The sequence below is a fragment of the Carcharodon carcharias genome, chromosome 14 (assembly GCF_017639515.1).
Source record: "Carcharodon carcharias isolate sCarCar2 chromosome 14, sCarCar2.pri, whole genome shotgun sequence".
Lineage (NCBI taxonomy): Eukaryota > Metazoa > Chordata > Chondrichthyes > Lamniformes > Lamnidae > Carcharodon > Carcharodon carcharias.
The window spans coordinates 147,599,495-147,622,653 of NC_054480.1; the positions used below are offsets into that span (position 1 = coordinate 147,599,495).

General features: G+C 45.7%; 1 protein-coding gene across 1 annotated transcript in view; it reads right to left on the minus strand.

The window, feature by feature from the left end:
* The window catches only part of LOC121287635 (protein unc-13 homolog A-like), a 298,606-nt gene that overhangs the window by 73,234 nt on the left and 202,213 nt on the right, over positions 1–23,159 (minus strand). The window contains exons 25-26 of the mRNA XM_041205568.1: positions 3,198–3,324; positions 130–226 (exon numbers count right to left, since the gene is read on the minus strand). Of these exons, the coding sequence (XP_041061502.1) occupies positions 130–226; positions 3,198–3,324 (224 nt within the window). The remainder of the gene's footprint in view (positions 1–129; positions 227–3,197; positions 3,325–23,159) is intronic.

The window sequence follows — 23,159 nt, forward strand, 5'->3', positions numbered from 1 at the left end:
AATGGCCTTCTTCTGTGTTTTATGATTCTATGTCTACTGCCAAATCAGTATGTCTCCAAGTAAAATAAATAAAACCAATTTCTCTGTGCATTCAAATGTTCACACAATAGTAAATATAAATGATCTTACACCATCCTTCTTGTCTCGTTCCAGTGCTCCATGCAGGAAGTCTCTAGATACCTCTTCATTCTCATCCAACCACTGTATAACGAATGGTTCAAACCAACTGTGGAAAATAGTTTCAAATTTTAATACCTTTTAATATTTGAGAAATACGTCATTCTCTTCATTATGGTTAACATAGTTCATAAGCAGCTGTGCAATGATAACAGTAAAGAAGGAAACAATCAAAGAAAAAGACAGATTAACAGTATTTCATGAGACAAACTTCATCAGAACAGAACAGTTTAAATAATAATGGCTATAACCTAATACAGGAGAAAGGGCAGAAAGATACACAAAACATCAGGTCTGGATTTTCCACTGGACAATATTATCTGTTGATTTTACAACAGGTTTATTTCTACCCACTAAGGCTAATAATGAACACAAAGACAAACCGGTTTGTCTGGCTTTCCAATGGGTAGGACATTGGACCTCCTATTATTTATTGCTAGTGGTACATTCTGCTGTTGTGGGAACAAGTTGCAGAACCCACTAGTAGATCTTGGGCTGGCGTGCTCCTGAAGGCAATTCAGCCAGAGGGAATTACATAGAATTTACAGCAAAGAAACAGGTTATTTGGTCTGTGCCACTGTTTATACTCTACACAAAGCTCTCTCCTGTCTAATTAATTCTTCCCACCCTATCTCCTCCCACCGTCAATTCCCTTCTTGCTCATGCATGCATCAAGCCTGCTCTTAAGTGCAACAAAACTTCTCATTTCAACCCCTCCATATGGTAGAAAATGATGCATTCTCACCACTTTCTGCACCCACCTCACAGTCAGAAGGGGCAGGGTTTGAACCTTGCTGCAGATAACCTCAGAAAGTGCAGACCAGATTTTTGGGTCTGAATTTTAAATTGACATCCAGTGGGACACTGATGTCCGGTGGCTATGGCTGCCCATACAAATCCCATCATATAGGACTGACCATCTAATCAGCCAGTCTATTGTTTGTTATGACCATGGAAGGAGCACTCAGGAGCCTGTCAAACTGTTAAAATCCTGGGAATTCTCCCACTATTTCAAACTATTCTCGATGGAAAAGGATGAAGATACAAAACACTCAGCATGTGAAGTAATACATCCTAAGTTTGATCAGGTGGTTACTATCTCATAATTATATTCCCTTGTTTTGGACATTAGTCACAAATAGAAACAATTTTTCCACATTTGCCCTCTTGAATCCCTTCATAATGTTAATGTTAAAGATCTCTGTCAGGTCTTTTAGTCTTCTCTTCCAGAGAAAAGACCCACAGTTTCTCCAATTTTTCGTGTTAGTTGCAGCCTCTCAATTCTATCCTTTAACTTCCATGTAAATCTTTTCTGGACTTTCTCCAGTGTTTCAAAATCCCTTTTGTACCATGCAGACAGCACTCTACTTGTGGTCTAACCAAGGTTCTGTATAAATTTAATAAGACTCCATTCTTCTTTTACATTCTAGAAATTAATCCCAACATTTTGTTTTCACTATTTATGGCCACATCAACTTGTGTTGCTCATTTAGTGAGTTATGTGTCCATACTCCCAACTGCCTTCCTCTATTCCATTTAGTTTCTTAAACTCTAAGTGGCCTCTTGATTCCTTTAACAAAATGAACCGCTTCACTATATTGAATTTAATTTGCCAGTTATCCACCCACTCTGCAGGTCTGTCTGGTTTCAGTGTTGTCTTCCACATTGTGTCCTCTATTCTGTCATGAAGCATCAAATGTTTCATGGCTGTCTGCTCCCCATTTATTTTAGCTCATGAGCAGCATACAGTGACCAAAGAGTTGTTGAAAGATTCATAACAATATCTTTGATGTTAATGACCTAACTGATGGGTGGAATACACTACAAAATCTGATGACGGCTACATAGATTGAGTTGTATTGTGACTGTTCCAGCTCTATTCTCTCATTCGTGGTAGTAATGACTGCTGTCATTTGGTCAGTCTTTATGTTTGCCAGTTAACTGCACATCACATGACAAAATTAGAATGTAAAAGTAGAACTATAGAATTATGTAAAGCATAGAACATTTATTCATTCATTTATCTATGATTCTTTAATATAAAAAATTCTTCAATGCTTTTTCATTCTAATGAAGAAATGTCAAGAATTAAAATATATTTTTCCTATTTGCAAAATTAAAGAAACATAATTTTATCAGTTATTGGTTTACAATGGCAGTTTACTAAAATAATTTATGCAACTACACAAAGAACAATATATTCCAAAAGGTGAAAGATTCTATTTTAAAGTATTGTTTTGTACTAGCAATATTTGCTGATTTAAATTTTTCATTTTAGGATTTGATGACATGATTCAATTCCGAACTAGTACAACTTTATTAGAAATCTCTAAGTTACATTGGGAATTATTTACTGGGAACTGATAATGAATTTGTCACACATTAGCAAATACAACTTAATTAAATCAGTTTGGCAGGGCATCTTTAGCCAATCTTGAGGTGTTTTGCCCCCAGTCTAATATGTTTGCTTGCTTCATACATTTATAGTATAGGAAATCCTAGGCTAGCCCATGCAATTATTTAAGTTAGAACCTGAGTCCAAATAATTGTATTGATGCAAGGTAGATAAATGTACACTAAGTTTTCAGATGTAAGATCATCTGTGGCTTTCATTACATTAGAGTTTTGAAGAAGCGTCTTATTCTAAATGTTGCGATAATCTGAATTTTTCTCAAGAAAATGCACTTTGGTAGTGTATCGTCAGTGGCAGGGTTGCAGCACCTTTGTGCCCACACACAAAAATATAAACATGGGAAACTCTTGCAGTTTCAACAACGCTAGGAGCTTTTTTTTTAAACATGTAGATCTTGGGAGTGGAGGATAGCATCACACAGGTGAAGTAACAAAGGAAGAAATTGTTGCAGGTTTCCACTTGACCACTGCTCTTCTGAAGCCCAAGCGCCACTATGAGTGCTTTAATTAATTAAACTTTCATAACATCTAAGGGTAGAATTGCTGTGAAAAACCTAACACTTGTCATAGCAGGAGTTAATTTTTGAATTGATTAGAGGAGTACTCACGCTGGGTACTCTGGGACTGAATTCTTGAATGCTGGCAGGTCTTTTACATACTCATTATATAACCACTTCACTTTGAAGTGTAGATTCATGTAATCTGCACTTTTGCAGAGTCTGTGCTTTTCATGTTCTGAAAGACAAAAGATGGTAAGTTTTGCAGTGGAATCAAAAGGTCCAATTGTCTTAATTAATGTTTATCATGAAATTTTTCAACAATGTTTTTGCATTATTTGTATTTGTTTTGCTACAATACTTACATTTATACACCACCTTTTACAGGCAAATGTTTCAAAGTGTTTTTAAGCAATTAATTACTTCTAGAAGTAAAATAGTTGTTATGTTGGCAAGAGTAACTTCTTGCTGACTGTATACATTTGGATGTAACTGCTAGTAAGTGAAGGCTTCTATGCTTGGAACATTATATTCAATTTATCACCTGAGCTGTACTCTTGCTTTGTGTCATGTCCTGAGCTTTCTTGTATCACGCTGGGTGGGCCTTAATTGGCCCACTCACGTAATATGGCAGCACCCAGCTGATCGGGGGCGCCAATCGGCTCCGCGCCCGCACCCACACAAACCCCTGACGGGGAGAAAATTCTCCCCTATGTGTGTATCTTAATTGGATTATAGCCAGCTGGTCTGGGTGCTTTGATGTATAGTAGTTATGAGATGTTAATTAGGTAAATGTAAGGAGGGTAGAAGTAAAATGTAAATTTACATTTGTTAAATGAAAACATTCAAGACTGTGGATGAAATCTTACACCTAGCTAGAAGACACCAAGCAATGTATTCATTTTTTTCCAGCTTACTAATAAAATTGGTGGGATGAAAGGATGTTATTGTTAGAAAAGAGGTAAAGTTAAAAGCCTCGTGATTCAATGGAAAATTTACATTCAAAAAGAAAAATATGTATAAAGGAGAAAGGAGATTATGTGTAAGGTAGAGGCATTTTAAGATCCTACAAGTGTGAGAAGCCTCCAGCCTGTAAGCCTCAAGTGCTGTCTGCAGGGACCCAGAGCTGAAAGAAATTCATTTTGAATGCGACTGTCCAAGGTGTGCTTTGCCAGGTGTCTGTTTAAATCTATGAGATTTACTGTTGCCTTAACGGTGGTATAACTGACAGTCAGATTAAGTAGGGGATTTTTATAGTTATAATAGTAATAATTTTGTAGACATATGTATGTGTTTATAATCCTTCTTGTATTAATAAATGTTTAATTTAGTTTTATAAAAAACCTCTTGAAACTCGGTGGTCTTATTACTACTGAACTCAAAGCCTGCATCTCGAAACATACAAATTGCAAAAATGGGTTATGACAGCTGTTTCAAGTTTCCACCTGGGATTTGAACAACTCAGCCTTTACCATCAGCCATGTCATAATAGATGTCTTTGCAATTATATCTCAATAGTCCAAAACAGCGAGGACTGCAAAGTGCATCCATTGATGCTGCATTTAAACATTACATTGCTTTTATGCTGGTGCACTTGGTTCATGGTTTCTCTTGCTTGAGGTGGGTAGTTTAAATAGATGATTATTTTTGGAAATGTTAGGCTCAGTTGTGATGACCTTTGATCTGGAAGCAGTACATCAAAGAAAATTAGCAATTTCTTTAAAATGCCTGTGGAAGCTGTCATTGTTTTTAAGATAGGGACTTTTAAGAGCTTGCATCAATTGTAAAGGGATCAATTGTACCTTTGATGAATAATAAGAAATAATGATTTATGTGACCTGAAAACCCTCGAACTTGAAGCAAGAAAGAAGTTACAGTAAGAGATGCCATGTGGCTCAATACAAAAGACAGCTTCGAGCAGAGGAGCTGCAGGGCGAAGGCACAGGTGCAGAAACAAAGAGAAAGCAGACAGAGACAGGAAGAATACCCCACATTCCTGTGAGAAGCAGCAAATCACTCTCAGGAAGAGGCCAGTTTTTCTATTCAGCAGAAAAGGGGACAAGAGCTCTAGGAGGCAATGCGTGAGCTGGCTAAAAAATCCAAAACCTGGAAAGCTGTGTGAGTAACTCCAAGACACCAAAGAGCTGGGTGTTTTCCCAGTGATGGCCAAACCATGAACCAGGATGTTTTTGGTTGGCAAGTTGAAAAGGTACTCTGGAAAGCTACACCATCAAGACTGTCATGACCTGAGGAAGAGTGCATTCGTAGAATTGTGCTTTGCTGATGATAGTCGTACCTGTGAAACTCAGGGTGGGGAGGAGGGGGTGGTGAAAGTTGTTGTCAGGTAGGACTCCTGACCTACCCTGTGTGAATAAAGACTAGCATATTGTAGAACTATGTGGCTATGTAATGCCCCGTAGTTTGCAGGGAGTGATTGTGGGTGCTTGTGGTTGTTTAGGACATATCTTTGCTGAATTGTTTATTTAAAGTGAAACTTACCTGTTTATTTGAAATATCATTTGCCTGTTAATTCATGTTTAATTAACATTGGTTCTGATTTGTGTTAAAGTAGAAGTTACAAAAAGTGAAATCTTGTTGGTAATTTCTTCATTTGAGCATCATTCAGTAAATTTGGTTATTTTGGTTTACGGTTTCCCCAAGGGGATCGTAACACAATTCATTCCAAATCTTTCCCTCAAATATTTGGATTTCTTTGACAGATTGATGACTGATTAGGAAATCGTCACTTGAACTCATAACAGTGCTTTAGTTATATCACCCAAAGATAAATCATTCTTAAAACTCCAGATTTAAAAAAAACCCTTGTTGATTTTTGATTATCTAAGTTTATTTACATTACAGACTAATCTTAAGATTCTGAACAATTTAAATGACAGATGCCTTTTTACTGGTTATTTGTGCAGTCACAGATTGAATTGCTTGTGCATAAAAATAACAATCTTCAAGCAAAACTAGAGGTGAAAAGAATTTTTCCTTAAAAAAAATGTGAAGGGCAGGCTCCCAGTAGAAGCAGTTTACTGCTATATTAGTGCCTTTAAAAAACTGCTGCAGATATCTGGGTAGGAATGGTATTGAACATTAGTACAGACACAACTGATTAAATACACTGTCGAACAAAATAGTCCCAGGATTGCCACAGCCAAAGCTGAGCCAGCTGGGCACTGCTGCCAGTAGTATTATTCCTGTCATGAGAATATCTTGGGATTGGCCCTGCAGGCTGCAAATTGAAGTCAGTGGCTATTTTCAGGCTTATGCGGATGGCATCTCAGGTTATTGATTCCCCTTAAATTAAATTAAAGATTATGCCCCACAGCATGAATGTTGGCTATCTTTGAATCTATGGCTCAGAAAGAAAGCAGAAATCCAAAGTGCCAGTCCCAATCAGCCTGAAAACTATCTGATGAATTGGTTACTTATTTTCTAGAACATAAAAAATGCATATAACATTATTTACTAAGAGCTATGAGGAGCCACTTTAAATACAAAGTATCTCCCCCTTCTTTCCCTTTCCACTAAAAGCATTATTCCCCACAGAAATGTTTCATCATCACTAGGTTGCAAGTAGCTTTATGTTGCTCATGATTCTGAAATGCTCTTTATTTGTACTGAGGCAATTTTCACCTGGGTTTTGGTTAGGAAAAATTTGTCTTGTGAACATTTGTCTGTTGCTGATTTCATTAATCTGTTCACAGCTTAAATTTAAAATAAATGTGAACTCTGCTCATATTTGTGGCTGCTTCATTTCTTTGATGCATTATCAATCTCATTATTTGCTAGCCATAGCTCATCAGAAAAGTGTTAAACCAGGTCATATTCAGTATGACTCAAATATTTAAAATGCAATTCTCTCTTAAAATGCTTAAATAAATGATTACATTTTCTGAAAAAGGATACAATTAGTAAAATTGTAAAGAGCTAACTGGAAGCTCGATTTTTTTCTCAAGACTCACTTAATTAACCTTCATCATGAACATTTATATTGAAATTTCAGATCTGTAACCAAAAGGAAGCAGATGGTCAATGCCCAAAGGTCCATGAATTAATTACTCATAAGAAAGCACTGAAGTGAAGAGGTAAAATGCTTCATATCTTTAGCCAATGGTAATGAAGAGATAATAAAAGGGTTTTACTTTTTATCCCATTGTTAGGAAATAGAGAAAGTTTAAGTAAGTTGTATTTGTAATTCTGGGTGTTAGAAATGAGTTTTAGTTTTAATGTTTAAGTTTGATTTGTATTTCTGCATCTGTATGTTAAGAAAAGGTCAAATTGGGTTTTGGTTTCACTTTAAAAGGTGCCTGCATTTATAATAGGAATTTTACAACTGTTGCAGCTAAGTTAAACAAACAAGAGTAGAGAAACTGGGCCAAAAACAGAATTACCTGGAAAAACTCAGCAGGTCTGGCAGCATCGGCGGAGAAGAAAAGAGTTGACGTTTCGAGTCCGGACTCGAAATGTCAACTCTTTTCTTCTCCGCCGATGCTGCCAGACCTGCTGAGTTTTTCCAGGTAATTCTGTTTTTGTTTTGGATTTCCAGCATCCGCAGTTTTTTTGTTTTTATCTCTAGAGAAACTGGGCTGTTGCTTAGCAACTGGGCTCTAGGGAGGCAGGTCTCTCCCACAGGCCCACACAAGAAGTGAGAGACAGCAGTTTGGTTTGGGAGTTGTTTGAGTTCAGTTGGTTTTGAAAGCAGCTGCCAGGAGAGTCTGAAAAGGAGGGCAGATAGCAAGTCCCAAACTAAAGTAAATGTTTCCAAAAACCAGGGGAATGGAACAGGAGAAAGTCCCAACAAGACCTTCTAGTCAAAGGAAGGGCAGAAACCTGGAAAAAGGTCGCATTAAGTGATGTTAAGAGTGAGGGGCAGATAAAGGCTCCAAGTTTCAAGCTTTAAGCAATAAAGGCTTGAGAAGTCAGAAGGTCCTCAGAGACATCTGAGGGTCTGTAACCCTATGCTATGGGCATGTGAAGCAGTGGTGTACTGTTAATAGCTGAGTCAGTGAGAGAGAGTGCATGGGAGACAGCTTGAATGCATGTGGTGACTCAGGGAAAAGGAACATCAGAAGGAGAGTTTGAAACCCTGGAGGTGAACCCTTGTGGAAGGTGTTTGAGAGAAAGCGTTGGTTTGGTAGAAGATTCCAAAGCGAGTTCTGCAAGAGTGGAGATTGGAAATCCTTGTGTGAAAGACAGAGTTCAGTGAGACTGGTTGGCTCACAGTGAGACAAGCGTCTGGTGAGAGTTGAGGAGGGATCCATAGCATCTGGCTGAGGTGATATCTGTCACTTGGTTTCAGAGTATGGTGTGCCTGACCACAGGGTGCTTATTGATTTACATGGACTGTGTACTTATTATAAACATTAGAGTATAAAATAGTTTTTGTAACTTGTGTTATCTTTCAAATCTGTATATATCTGTAAAGGTATAGTTGTGGCTAAAGGAGTATTGTGATATAGGTCATCTTTTCTCGTTTAATAAATGTTTTTTGCTTTTGTCAAAAGTCCATTAGCTGACTCTGGTGACGCTGTTCAGAAGCCCCTCTCCATGTATCTAAACAAACAAATAAAAGCCAGGATCTATCAAGCTGGAATCAGGCTTGTTCAGGAGTAACCTCTGCTGGGGATCATAACACCATGCACTTTAACCCTTGAATATTTATTGAGAGTTGACAAATTGATGTTCAGTTGCACTGCAGAAAATATGATTCTCACAATAGATTGCTAATATGCTTCACTGGACATAAATAAACTTAAAATAAATTGTAATGTGCTTTAAGCCATAATAAGACCTCCCTCCTCAACTAAATAATACAGTGCTCAAGATATTCTCAATCACACTAAATGCACAATCTCCAGTTCAGTATAACTTGGTTTAAAGACAGTGATAAATTTCTAGATACAAAGGGCAAAATATTCCATGCCTGTTGCTGTCAGGCATCAATGCGGGAGCAGAAGGGTAGCAGCCACTAGGGAAGCCTTGCATAAAGTGCCCATTCCTCCACAGCTGAGACAGTTCAGGTGCAGCCACATTGATATGATTGGAGTAGGGCCTCTAGCTTATCTGCCCACTCAAGCAACGCAGAGGCCTGAAAGCGCCACCAAACGCTTCAGAGCTTTTCACCCCTCGGACACAGACTGCAAACTAATGAGAGTTTTATTGGATTGCAAAACAATTGGACGACTGGGCACATACAATCTCCCTGTGGAAACTGGCCATGGAGCTGTCTCTAGTGGAGATGCTCACAGCCCCTTGCAATATTATCAATGAGGTTTGGATCAGTCTCCTCCATGGTTCAAGGTAACAGTGCAGCCTTGCAGTGTGGGTTAGGAGAAGGTCTGCACCTGAGCTGAGAACACAGCATGCAGTCCAATGGGCAAAGCTGCTGCCAATCGGTCAGGTAGAGTGGCTCGGAGGTGGGTGGTGTTTCGGGCAGCCAAGCAGCGCACTAAACTCTGGCCATCCAAGTGCTGGCCAGCACCCTCCGGGATGCATTAAGGGGCCTTCAGACTTAAACAGGAGAGCTTCTTAGTACACCCAAGCTAACCCATGCGTCTCTCTCTTTCATCCTGCAGAAGGAATACATCAGGGTCATGGAGCCTGGCGATCTTGCTGTATGCCTCATGGCTTATAGAGATCAGAGACAAAGGAGAAGAGAACAACACAGGTGCCAAGCTGGGCAGAGGGAGGAGCAGCACCCTCAGGAAGAAGGGACATCTGGGGCTCCCACACACGCTGCTGAAGAGTGACAGTGAGCCCTCACTGGTCAGCCCCTAGCTAGACCCAGGATCTATAGGTGGCGCTTGTCATTCCTGCAGATGACCGAGAGCCAGTGTCACCGTAGACTGCACATGTCCAGGGTACTGGTCGGTCACATCTGCCACCTGCTGCAGGATTTGGTGCCATGGGGTCATAGAGGGCATCCACTGCCAGTGGCTGTGAAAGTGTCAGCGGTGCTCAATTTTTATGCCAATGGCTCCTTTCAGGGCTCCACAGGTGGCCTCTGGGTTACCACAATCCCCCATGCACAAATGCGCCCAGGAGGTCACAGACACCATCTTCGCAAAGACACACAACTTTGTGTATTTCACCTGGGATCAGAGAAGCCAGGAAGCAAGAGCGCTGGGACCTGGCCAAATCTCAGGTTTCCCCAAAGATGCAGGGTGCCATAGTTTGCACTCATGTGGTGCTCAGATCTCTATGGCAACAAGTGGTCAACTACATCAACCGCAAAGGCTTCCATTCACTGAATGTGCAGCTGGTGTGCGACCACCACAAACACATCCTACAGGTCTGTGCACGATTCCCAGGGAGCGTCCATGACTCCTACTTTCTCAGTAGGTCTCAGATCCCTGATGTCTTCCAGGGTCCAGAGCGGCTGCAGGTCTGGCTCCTTGGAGACAAGGGCTGCCCACAGAGGATGTGGCAGATGACACCCGTGTGATAGCCTCAGGCTGCAGTAGAGAGAAGGTATAATGAGGCTCAAGCTGCAATTTGTACTGTGGTGGAGCAAACCATTGGAATGTTGAAAATGAGGTTCTGGTGCCTGGACCGGTCTGGGGGAGCCCTGCAATACAGTCCCCAGAGGGTGTCACGTGCCGTTGTTGCCTGCTGCACCCTTTACATCCTGGCACTGCAACTGGGAGAGGAGCTGGCTGAGGAGGAGATGGAGAAGCTGCACATCTCCCTTGATGAAGAGGGCGTCGACAAGGATGAGGGTGAGGCGGTCCTCGAAGGCGAGGATGACTGTCACGAGTCCATTGTACTGGCCAAATGAGGCAGGCATGCTCGGGAGGCCCTCATAGCTGCTAGATTTGTGGAGGATGATGACAGTATGCAGTGAAGAGATGCCATAGACACATTGCATCTGTGAATGATTGGCTCCAATCTGGCTGATGGCAGTGCACATACCCTCTGTGAGAAGGCTCCTGTCATGGTGACGCAGTGGATGCCCATATTCCCTATATTCCAGGAGGATGGTGAAGACATGCAGTGGGGACGCTCCACAGATCCTGATGTAGCTTATGTGAATATCTGACTCCTGTCTGGCTGATGACACCTTGCTTGCGTTCTGTGATCAGGATCATATCCTGGAGATGTGTTGGGGAAACTTTAACTTCTCCTGATCCTACGGCATCCTTTGTGAGCTGAACCCTTCAGGACCGCACAGTCACCGGACACAGATACTGATGAGATGGGGGTCAGCCACACCTCAAAGGCACTGGAAGCACACAGAGAGAACGATGAACTCTGTGCCACTGGCCCAGGACATTCTGGCAGCAAAGATCAGCCCCAGTGAGGTGCAGGAATGACTGATGTGTCCAGTGACGGTGAAGGCCACACCATCAGTGTGCTTGGATGGTTACACACTGCACAGGGAAGAGGCCCTGGACTGAGACACCTGCCTTTATCTTGTGCAGGGACCAAGGTTTCACATCTGAGCGACATGAACCCTGCTCATCAGAACAAGGAGCCATTGGCAAGGAGACATTCTTGGGAGTTTATTTACAATAGTGAACAGTAAGTACAAGTGATTAACACCCATTCCCAGGCTATGCAACTACATTTTCCTAACCTTCCTAACCCTGCTATTATGTCTAGGTGCTCCCCCAAAATCCACAGTAGAGGTGGAGGCAGCCTGCCTTGATGAAGAGGGCGTCGACAAGGATGAGGTGTAGCTGATTGCTACACCCTGCTTGTGACAACTTGACGGGTGTCCTCTGGAGCTGTGCGGCAGTGACACCCTCCTTGACCTGTGGAGCTGGATTTGCTAGGGTCACAGGAAGAGGGTGTTTGGAAACTCCCGGAGTCACTTGGGTGGATGGCCTTGCGGTGTGCTGATCTTCCTCCATATGGGTGCTGAGGGCACCTGACTGACTCCTTGAGGGGAATGGGAAACTTGAGTGAGATCGGGTTACCCCGCACCCCTCTATGGCATCAATGATGGAGTACAGCCCACCCAGCAGTGCAGGACCAATGTCTTGGACCAAGGCATCCATGGCAGCCGCCATCTTACCAGTTTTGACCTCGGTGCATTGACATGCTATCACTATCACCTCAGACTGAAGGCAAACAGACTCCTCAATCGTGCCTTGCATCCCTTCCTGATGTTCCCGAGCTTGCCTTTGAAGTTCCAGCAACCGAGGTAAGACCGAGACCAGAGGCTCCTCATCTGACTTGGACCTAGCAGATTTCTGGCCTCCAGCAGTCCTCCAAGTGCCAGAAACCCGGGAAGTCCCTGCCTCCACCTGCTGTGGATCAGACGGTGCGATGTGCTCAGCAGATTGTGACCCCAAGGCTACTCTAAAGCTGGGTCCCACCGAGGTGTGTGTCTCTGGGCTGGTGGAGGGTGTGGGTGAGGCTGTGATGGGTCTTAAATGAGGGTTTCAGCCGATTCCTCTTCTGCGGTGTCTTAGGGGCTTGAGTTGAAGACCTGGGTTATGGATTCCCTCGGCTGTTTCCCAGATGTGCCTGTGAAAGCAAGAGGAGATAGTTAGTGCCTGGCAGTGGCCTGTGAAACAGGGACACATCACTCACAGCCTGGTTATCTGATGGATGTTGCACTGCTGGATCCTCACTTGGTAGAGCAGCGCCAACCTCACTGTCAGTACAGGACCGGTCCCGGTCATCGCCGGCCAGCTGGATGGCTCTGTTTTCAAAGTCCGTGAGGACCTTGATTTTGGGTATTCCTCCTCCAGTCTGCGACCTCTCCCTGTTGTTGTGTGCTGACTTGACCTGCATGAAGACAGATGGCGAGAGTGGAAGCAGGATGCCTGTCAGGCCAGATGATAGTGGCAAGTGGTCCCAAGGATGAGATGAGGACAATGAAGGAGTGTGTGAGAGAGTGAATGCTGATGGCCCTTGAACTGGCAGTGAGTGAGGGCCCTGTGGTTGTGTGATAGCTTTGACAGTAAGAGAGTGGAGAGCGATGAGAAGAGTGACTTACCTTGGGGGAAGGAGGAGATCATTCATCCTCTTTCGGCACTGGGTGGCTGTCCTCTTTTGCAGGGCGTTGACACTGACCACTGTTGCCACCTCCTCCCAAGTCGGATTGGTGACACCAGGTGTTCCAGAGATGGTCAGTGAATCAGGCGGGCTGCAGTCCTCTTGCCTTTCAGGGCCATGTCTTGTGTGCAGCCGTCCTGGGCTGGAAGGACTGAGAGGTGTGTGCGCGGCCGCACCTTAAACATGGCGCCCGGCGTGAGGAAGTGGCCAGGTGACAGGGTGGCAGGAACATTGGAGGCCACCCACCAGCAAAACGGTGCATTTCCCAGGAATGCATCTTTAATGAGACGGGATTGGGACGATCCGGTGTGAAAAGCTGCCATTGCGACCAGCGGGTAAAACATTCTTTTTTCCCACCTGCTACCACACTTAGTGCAAATCTTGGACGATTCCGTCCAAAGCCAGAAGCATTCAATCTTAAAGATATTAAACAATAAGATCCAATGTGAATCTTCCTCAGAACAAGACTTGAAATATTAACTGTTTCTCTCTTCGCAGATGCTCCCAGACCTGCTGAGTTTTTCTAGCACTTTCTGTTTCTATTTCAGATTTCCAGCATCCGCAGTATTTTCTAATCTCAGTATCACTCTCGGAGTCAGATTCCAATCAAATATCTGACAGCACTTCAGTTGCTTTTATATTGGTCTATTTTTTAGTTCAGATTTTGGAATTCCTCTGTCAGTGTTTGTGCTGTTAAACTCAGTTCCCATAGCTTGTCTGCAAACTTGTCAATCCGGTTAATGGATTTTTAACAGTATTAGTGCTGGCTGCTGGCTCTCAGATTCCAAATTTAAAGACTAACATCAAAGCAGCTTTAAGTCAAATGGTGTGAAAATGCTGCCAACTTGGCATTCTCACACCATTTTAAGTTTGTGCCAGGTTCATTTTAAACCAAGATTGGCACAAGGAGACATTTTGAAAATGACCCTTCAGTCTATCATTTTTTTTAGAACAATAGTCAGCAATCAGGCATTATCTGATCTGTTGAAGAGTCATTTGGACTCGAAAGGTTAACTGTATTCCCCTCCGCAGATGCTGTCAGACCTGCTGAGTTTCTCCAGCTATTTTTGTTTTTGAATCAGGCAGAATCAATGTCTTGTAACTTGTAAAACTTTGTATGGGTTTTTATTTTTAAATGTAATGAAAAATCAGACACTTCAATTTACACTCTTAAAAAATTAATTGTCTTATGTTGAATACCAAGCTCTTTAGTTACTATAACCTTACTGGAGCGATGACCATAAGGCAGTAAAACCTTTAGTATGCTGAAAGCACATTATGCCATACTGATGGGACCAAAAACTGCAGAATAAATATAGCCCAAGTTGACATTTATCGAACTTAAAGGTGTTTCAAAAGTAATTCTATTGGACTGAACAGGGTTAGAATCAGCTCTGCAACAATGGAAGTTGTTCAGAAACTACCTGATATTTACATTCTCAAATACAAGTCGCCTGGGGTAGGAATTTTCTGTTCATCCCAACAGTCTGTTCTATCCCCAGCTGACTTTCCAGAGCATGGATGATAACCTTGGTGGGCTTCCTGAGGGATGCCTGCTAAAGAGAACTGGCAAAACTTTGGCTTGTACTCAATCATTTATCAAAGGTGTGTGGAGGTAAAGTGCTTCATATCTTTAGCCAATAGAGATGAAGAGAATTGAAGAGCATTATTTTTATTCTATTCACTTTAACCTTACGTGTAATATTTTTTCAGGAATTAGCAATTTGACTTGACAATTGAATAGATAAATGAAAAGAAAATTACTTTAACTTTTTTTTAATATTTTTGAAAGAAATTTACTTAAGATGAGGTATGTCAGTGCTGGGGAGTAGAACAGATTTCCATTTCTGACTCTGACTGCTACTTGCGAATTCAAGATGAGTAAATTTAAAAGAAAGAAAACTGAGAAATGGAATGGTGCTGCTCTGTTGCCATTGGTGCTTATCAATAGAATCAAATGGCTTTTGATTTGCCAACAATCAATCTGAAACTTGATTGATTAGTTAAATGATGAGTCTCCATTTTAGCCAATCACTAATTTCTGTTGAACATGCGATGCCCCCAAAATGTGACAGCTTTGTAGACTAGGGCATGATGAATAAAAACAGAATGCAAGATCTTCAAATCTCTTTCTGGCATTGTTTTCGACTGGCCCCCTTCAGAAACTCCCAGTTATGCATATCGATCTTTCACATTAACAGACACTAACAAAACTCAGGATTGGCCGGATTTATTTGCTCCTGTTTGTGGTCATAGCAGGCGGGAGCGGATAATGTAGGGAGATCGCAAAAATCGGTTTGACATCATCGTAAAACCAGTTTGCGATCGCCTGTTCCACCCACCAATGGCAGGCCACGTTTCTCATCGCCGCAGGTTGGGAACTTAATTTCAATACTTTAGCATCTAATTATAAGCCATGTTCACTGAAATCATTCCCTCCCAAGCTGGATCATGAGCTACCATGACAACATGTTTCTCAACTGTACATAAGTGACGTGCACCTGGTGACCTGCACTTCACTGGGGACTTTGAGGTTCATTTGCCGACCCTGCTTTGGGCAGCACTAATGGTTATCAGCGCCCGGCTTCGGAGGCAGCACCACATCACTTTTAAGGGGGCTCATGGGCAGGTTTCTAGCCACCAGACTAGCAGTGAAGCTGGGGTAGCTTTTCAGTGGCTGCAAGACTAGGGCTTGCGTGGGGAAGGGAGGTATCCAAGGGTGTGTGTGGGGGCACATGTTGACCTGTGCAAGTGGCCTCAAAATGGTGAGGGCTGAGGAGGCAGCCTCCAGAGGAGATGAGGCCAGATGGAGATGTGAGGGTGTGGGTGGTGATGTCTCTTGAGCTGGCAGTGAGAGAGATGACAGTGAACGTGTGATGACCTTGTGAGTGTGTGAGTTTAGAGTGATGAGCTGGTTGCCTTACCCTGGCAGCATAGATCAGATCATTTATCCTCTTTCTGCATTGGATAGCCAACCTCTTCTGTGCAGCGTTGGCACTGACTACCACTGCCACCACCTCCCAAGCTAGAGTGGTAAGATTGCTGGGCCACCTGCGGCCAGAGCGGGGGTAGAGGACATCATGATGGGCCTCCAAAAGGCATTCCAGGGACAGGCCACTGAAATCTCCTTGGCTTTCGGGGCCATGTCTTCACTGGAGCAGTCCTGTGCTGCAAATATTGAGAACCGTTTGCTCGGTTGCAGTTTAGATATGACACCTGGAGTGAGGAAACGGTGAGGTATCAGCGTGGGACGATTCAGAAACCACCCACCACCAGTACAGCATGTTTCCTTTGCCTGCATTATTGATGTGGCAGGGAGCAGACGGTGTGGCACAAAAATCTGCCCTTGCAGCCCTCTTCTTTCATGCCTGTCACCGCACTTAGTGCAACTCAGAGAAAATTCTGCCTATTGTGTTAATGATTTTAGAGATACTAGAACACAGCTAAAATTTAGAACTGAATGGAGCTTTGCCTCATTAACTAACTATTATTTCATCAGCAGTAGCTCTTAGAGTTTGAAGGCTCAAGATGAGTTGATTGCCAGTGATAATTGGTTCTCGTCTCAGATTTGCACTGCAGGAGGTTCTGAAACAATCACTATGGAAGGATGAAGGGCGTTTCATGTAGAAATATTAATAGAACTGTCAGTGATTAGTTCAGGAGGTACTTAAAGTGACATTTTATGGCTGTTCCTACTGAATGTGCTTAACTAGGAAATTTAACAGTTTTCTGCATTTATCAGGTACTGTATTACATCACAATGAATACTGGATGCAAGACTAAGATCTCAGAAATAACATGGTTGAAATCAGGTTATGTATTATTACATGGTTTTTTCCCTTTCCCAATACGCTACCATACAGTACACACTACAACCTTCGGCAGCTTATTTGTTCTGGACTTCAGAAATCCAGGTACATTTCCACTTTGATTTTCTGGAATTGCATAAATAGTTTTATTCTGTGGGTGAAAATGATAATTTCAGTATCAAAACTAAGAATTTTTGCATTTCTATTTTTTAAGCAAAAGGTTCTTATAGAATGTACGCACAATATAATTTGTATCGTTAATGTGCAACACTCCTATAATACTTTATGACTAGTTAGAACACAGGTGTAAAATAAATGGATTAAGCTGCTTTCCTAAAGAGCTGTCAACCAAAAAGTACAGACCCAGGTTATCGCTCCAGGGTCGCGTGCAGAGAGACGGGAGAATTCCCGGTTCCGTAGACCCAGCCTTTAGAAATGGCTGCCCAGATGTTGGATTTTTGGTCCGGGGGTGAGGGGTGGTGAGTGTGGGGAACCCCTGGAAAGGATGGAGGAGGAGGTCAGGGGTGGAAGCGAGCTGGACAGAAAGCCAGCCCCGGGGGATCTGACACTGACCAAAGTTTAAAAATAAAGATGAAAACATTAAATATTCCTCCAGTCCTAACCCTCTCAATCCCCCACACAATCCCCATAACCCCATGCCATCTCATGCCTCCCACCCATAACCCCTCATTCCCTCCCAACCATACCAACCTATGCCCCTCCAACCATCCCCATGGCCCGTAATAGCCCCAGTGCCAACTCATGCCCTGCAACCCACCTTCCTTTGCCCTTAAACCAGCCTTGTCCAACCTTTTCACATGGGAGCTGCACGTCAATTCTTCTAACACTGGGGGTGGGAGTGGGGGTGAGGGTGGGTGTGGGGGGTGGGGGGTGGGTGTGGGTGTGGGGGTGGGGGTGGGGGGTGGAGGTGGGTGTGGGGGTAGGTGTGGGGGGTGGGGGTAGGGGTGGGGGGTGTGGGGAGTGGGGGTGGGGTGGGTGTGGGGGTTGTGGGGGGTGGGGGTGTGGGTGGGGGGTGGGGGTGGGGGGGTGTGGGGGTGGGGTGGGTTTGGGGGGGGTGGGGGTGGGGGGTTGGGGTGTGGGGGGTGGGGTTGGGGTGGGGGGTGGGGTGTGGGGGGTGTGGGGGTGGGGGGGGTGGGGGTGGGGGTGTGGTTGGGGGGTAGGGGGTGGGGGTTGGGGGGGTGGGGGGGTGGGGGTGGGGTGTGGGGTGGGGGGGTGGGGGTGGGGTGTGGGGTGTGGGGGTGGGTGTTGGGGGGGTGGGGTGTGTGGGGTGTGGGGGGTGTGGGGGGTGGGGGGGGGTGGGGGTTGTGGGGTTGGGGGGTGTGGGGGTGGGGTGGGTTTGGGGGGGGTGGGGGTGGGGGGTTGGGGGGTGTGGGGGGGTGGGGTGTGGGGTTGGGGGGTGGGGGGTGTGGGGGTGGGGGTGGGGGTTGGGGGGGTGGGGGTGGGTGTGGGGTGTGGGGTGGGGGGGGGTGGGGGTGGGGTGTGGGGGTGGGTGTTGGGGGGGTGGGGGGTGTGGGGTGTGGGGGGTGTGGGGGGTGGGGGGGGGGGTGGGGTGTGGCGGGGGTGGAGCTGCTGAGCAAACTTCAGAAAGATAAACTTTGTCCCAACGTTAAAGACGAAGTGAAAAGGGAAGCTGGGACATGAAAAGAAACAGCTTGCTGAGCAAAAAAAAAATCACAACAATTATTTATTACTCTTTTTTTAAAATTAAGATGACCATTCAAGTGTGAAAGGCTGAGTGTGCATCCAACTCACTCCCACTCTCAGGGTGCTCAATCACTCAGCCTCACCCACTGAGAGTGGCTGAGAGTGCCGTTTGGTGTGTGGCTGAGAGGGTGATTGAGAACACAGACTGGGAGTGAGCCAGACACTCTCACCACCTTCTCCCTCTCTGTCACAGACAGACAGACACACACACACCCTCTTCTCCTACATACACGCACACTCCCAGACTCTCACCTCTTTCACACCCCCACCTTCTCTCTCTCAATCTCAGACAAACAGACAGACACACACATACCCTCTCTCCCATATACAAACATATTCACCCTCACTCCAAGAGGCACATACACTCACCCTCTCTCCCAGGCACATACACACCCTCTCTCCCATATACAAACATATTAACCCTCTCTCCCAGGCACACACACACTCACCTTCCTCCCAGGCGCGTGCACGCACACACACACGCACCCCCTCTCCCAGGAACATACACACTCACCCTCTCTCCCAGGCACACACACACTCACCCTCCCTCCCAGGCACACACACACACATGGACCCTCTCTCCCAGGAACACACACACACACACCCTCTCTCTCAGGCACACATACACTCACCCCATCTCCCACACACACACACATTCACCCCCTCTCCCGGGTGCAGACACTCGCATCCTCCCTCCCAGGCACACACACACTCACTCCTATCCCAGGCAGTCACAAATTCACCCTCTCTCCCAGGCACACATACACTCACCCCCTCTCCCAGACACACACACACTCACCCCCTCTCCCAGACACACACACACTCACCGCCTCTCCCAGACACACACACACTCACACCCTCTCCCAGACACACACACACTCACACCCTCTCCCAGGCACACACACACTCACCCCCTCTCCCAGGCACACACACACTCACCCCCTCTCCCAGACACACACACACTCACACCCTCTCCCAGGCACACACAGACTCACACCCTCTCCCAGACACACACACACTCACCCCCTCTCCCAGACACACACACACACACACATACAATCCCCCTCTCAGATAGACACACAAATACTTTCTCATTCTCTCAGAAACACACACTCACAATCTCAGAAACACAAACACACTCTATCTCTGACGCACACACTCTCTCAGAAACACACACTCACACTCTCAGAAACACACATACAATCTCTCTGAAAGATACACAGACACACTCTCAGATGTACATACACTCAGACTCTCTCAGGAACACACACACACTCTCTCTCTCTGACATGCACATGCAAGCTCTCATAGACACATGCACGCACACACACTCACACATACTCACTCAGACACACAGACTCGCACACTCCCTCTGACACGCGAGCACACACTCTCTCGCAGACACACGCGCGCACGCACTCTCTCTCAGACACACGCGCGCACGCACTCTCTCTCAGACACACGCGCGCACGCACTCTCTCTCAGACACACGCGCGCACGCACTCTCTCTCAGACACACACGCGCACGCAGTCTCTCTCAGACACACGTGCGCACACACTCTCTCAGACACACGCGCGCACACACTCTCTCAGACACACGCGCGCACACACTCTCTCTCAGACACACGCGCGCACACACTCTCAGACACACGCGCACACACACTCTCAGACACACGCGCACACACACTCTCAGACACGCGCACACACACTCTCAGACACACACGCACACACACTCTCAGACACGCGCGCGCACACACACTCTCAGACACACACGCACACACACTCTCAGACACGCGTGCACACACTCTCTCTCAGACACACGCACGCACACACTCTCTCTCAGACACACGCACGCACACACTCCCTCTCAGACACACGCATGCACACACTCTCTCTCAGACACACGCGCACACACTCTCTCTCAGACACACGCGCACACACACTCTCAGACACACGCACACACACACTCTCAGACACACGTGCACACACAATCTCTCTCAGGCACGAGCACACAAACACTCGCTGTCAGACACACACATTCTCTGAGACACACACTCTCTCTGACACACACACATGCAAACTCTCTTTCTCAGACACACATACATGTGCACACTCTCAGACACATATGCACTCTCCATCAGACGAGCACACACAGTCTCCCTCAGATACATGCACAAAATCACCAGCTCTCTCTCAAACACACTCTCAGACACGCACACACACCGTCTCTCTCGGACACATACATCCGCATGCTCTCTCTCTCAGCCACACACACCCACACGCTCTCTCTCTCAGGCACACACGCACACACACACTCTCAGATACACACACACGCACACACTCTCTCTTGGGCACACACACGCACACACTCTCTCTTGGGCACACACAGTCTCTCGGGCGTACACACGCACATGCTCTCTTTCGGGCGCACACACTCTCTCTTGGGCACACACACGCACACACTCTCAGACACACACACATGCACTCACATACTCTGAGACACAGACACACACGCACACTCTCTCGGGCACACACACGCACACTCTCTTTCTCAGACACACACACATGCACACTCTCTTAGACACACACATACTCTAAAATACGTTCAGACACACAATCTCGCAAACACACACACACACACTCTCAGATATGCACACGCGCACTCTCTCAGACACACACACACTCTCTGACACGAACCCGCACTCTCCCTCAGACACACACTCTCCCTCAGACACACACATGCACTTTCCCTCAGACACACACACCCCCTCTCTCTCAAACACACACACACACAAACCCCCTTCCTCTCAGACACACAGACAAACACACACACACACACTCTCCCTCATACACACGCATACACACACACACCCGCTCTCTCTCAAACACACACACACAAACCCCCGCCCTCTCACAGACACACACACAGACACACACATACACACACTCTCCCTCAGACATACACACGCCACTCTCTCCCTCAGACACGCACACAGACACAGGCACACGGTCTCTCTCAGACATGCATGCACAAACCCTCTCAGTCATGCACACACACTCACCCTCTCTCTCAGACATGCATGCACAAACCCTCTCAGTCACGCACACACACTCACCCTCTCTCTCAGACATGCACGCACTTGCCCACCCTCCCTCTCGGTCAGATACCCACACAAACACGCTCACCCTCCCTATCTCAGATGACCACACAACCACCTTCACTCCCCCACCCCCTCTCACCCCTCCATCGACTGACCCACCCACCCTCACTTACTTACACTACCTCACCAAATTGGCTGCGGGAGGCGGGGGCGGTGTTGAGGAGTGACGAGAACGGAAGAGAGTTCTGGATGGGGCCTGAGGCGTAAGCGATGCCCGAACGTGGGTGTCTGCCCAGGGAAGTGCTGAGAACTGGATAAACGCTGGGGGTGGGGAGGGCGCCGGTAGGATTTGGGTGGGGGTGGGGGGTGATGCGTGGAAGAACTGGGCCAAAGCCGGGGGTGGGGAAAGCAGGGTGAGCTCCAAAGTTGCGAGTGTTTGCTGTTCCTCCAATCACAGCCTGGTCTTCTTCCATGTTTGCTGCTGATAGGTTCAATAGTGAGCCTATCAGCAGCAAACGTGGGAGAGAGACAGGCTGTGATTGGAGGAGCAGTCCCCTGCAGAAATCTTCAAACTCTCTGACCCATCCTGCTGGCACTTTCAACAAAGGCTCTGGGGGCCACATGGAGGGGTGACCCGCGGGTTGGACAAGCCTTCCTCAAACCTGCCACGCCATCTCACCCAGTGCGCACCATGGGCAGACCTCAGGACCCGAGCAGAGATGAGATAAAATAAAGTTCCAATTGTCTATTGCAGACTTCACTATATTGAAAAAAAAGACTCATTCATAAAAGCCCATTTACTAATTTACATTCCTTCAACTAAAAAAAACCAAACATTTTATTCAAGCGTACAATCCCTTATAACAACAAGCATTGGAATTCATAGTCCCTCAGAATGCATACCCACTTGTAGCTGTCAAGCTGTGAAATGGCAGGCACCCTACTGTCATAACGGATGGTTGTGAAATCAGTCATAGACAAATGGAAGTGCTCAGAGTTATGTCAACATAAAGAGTAAAATAGCAAGCGATCATGTTTTTAAACAGTGTAGACAGTTTTTTCAAAGATTTAAAGGGCAGAACTTTTAAATGCCTTGACCGCTTAACAACTTCCTTTGGTGAGTCCCTTTGACAGGTGCTTCTGACAGTTTTGACAATTGATTCTGACAGGTTTGTTGATGGTTCCAATGAGTTTGGCAGTAATAGGTTTATGCACTTTTACGCACATCTATGCCTACTTTTACCAATGCCACAGGGGACCTGACCTCCCCCAACGGTGTCCCAGGACCAAATCCAAAGGGGGTACCTTACTTTTACAAAGAGATACCCTGGCTATCCAAACAAGTCCACAAAGTTCAGACTTGCTCTTACCTGGTCTAATTTGCACATTCCAGGCAGAATTTTCCACACCCTTCGATGGTGGGT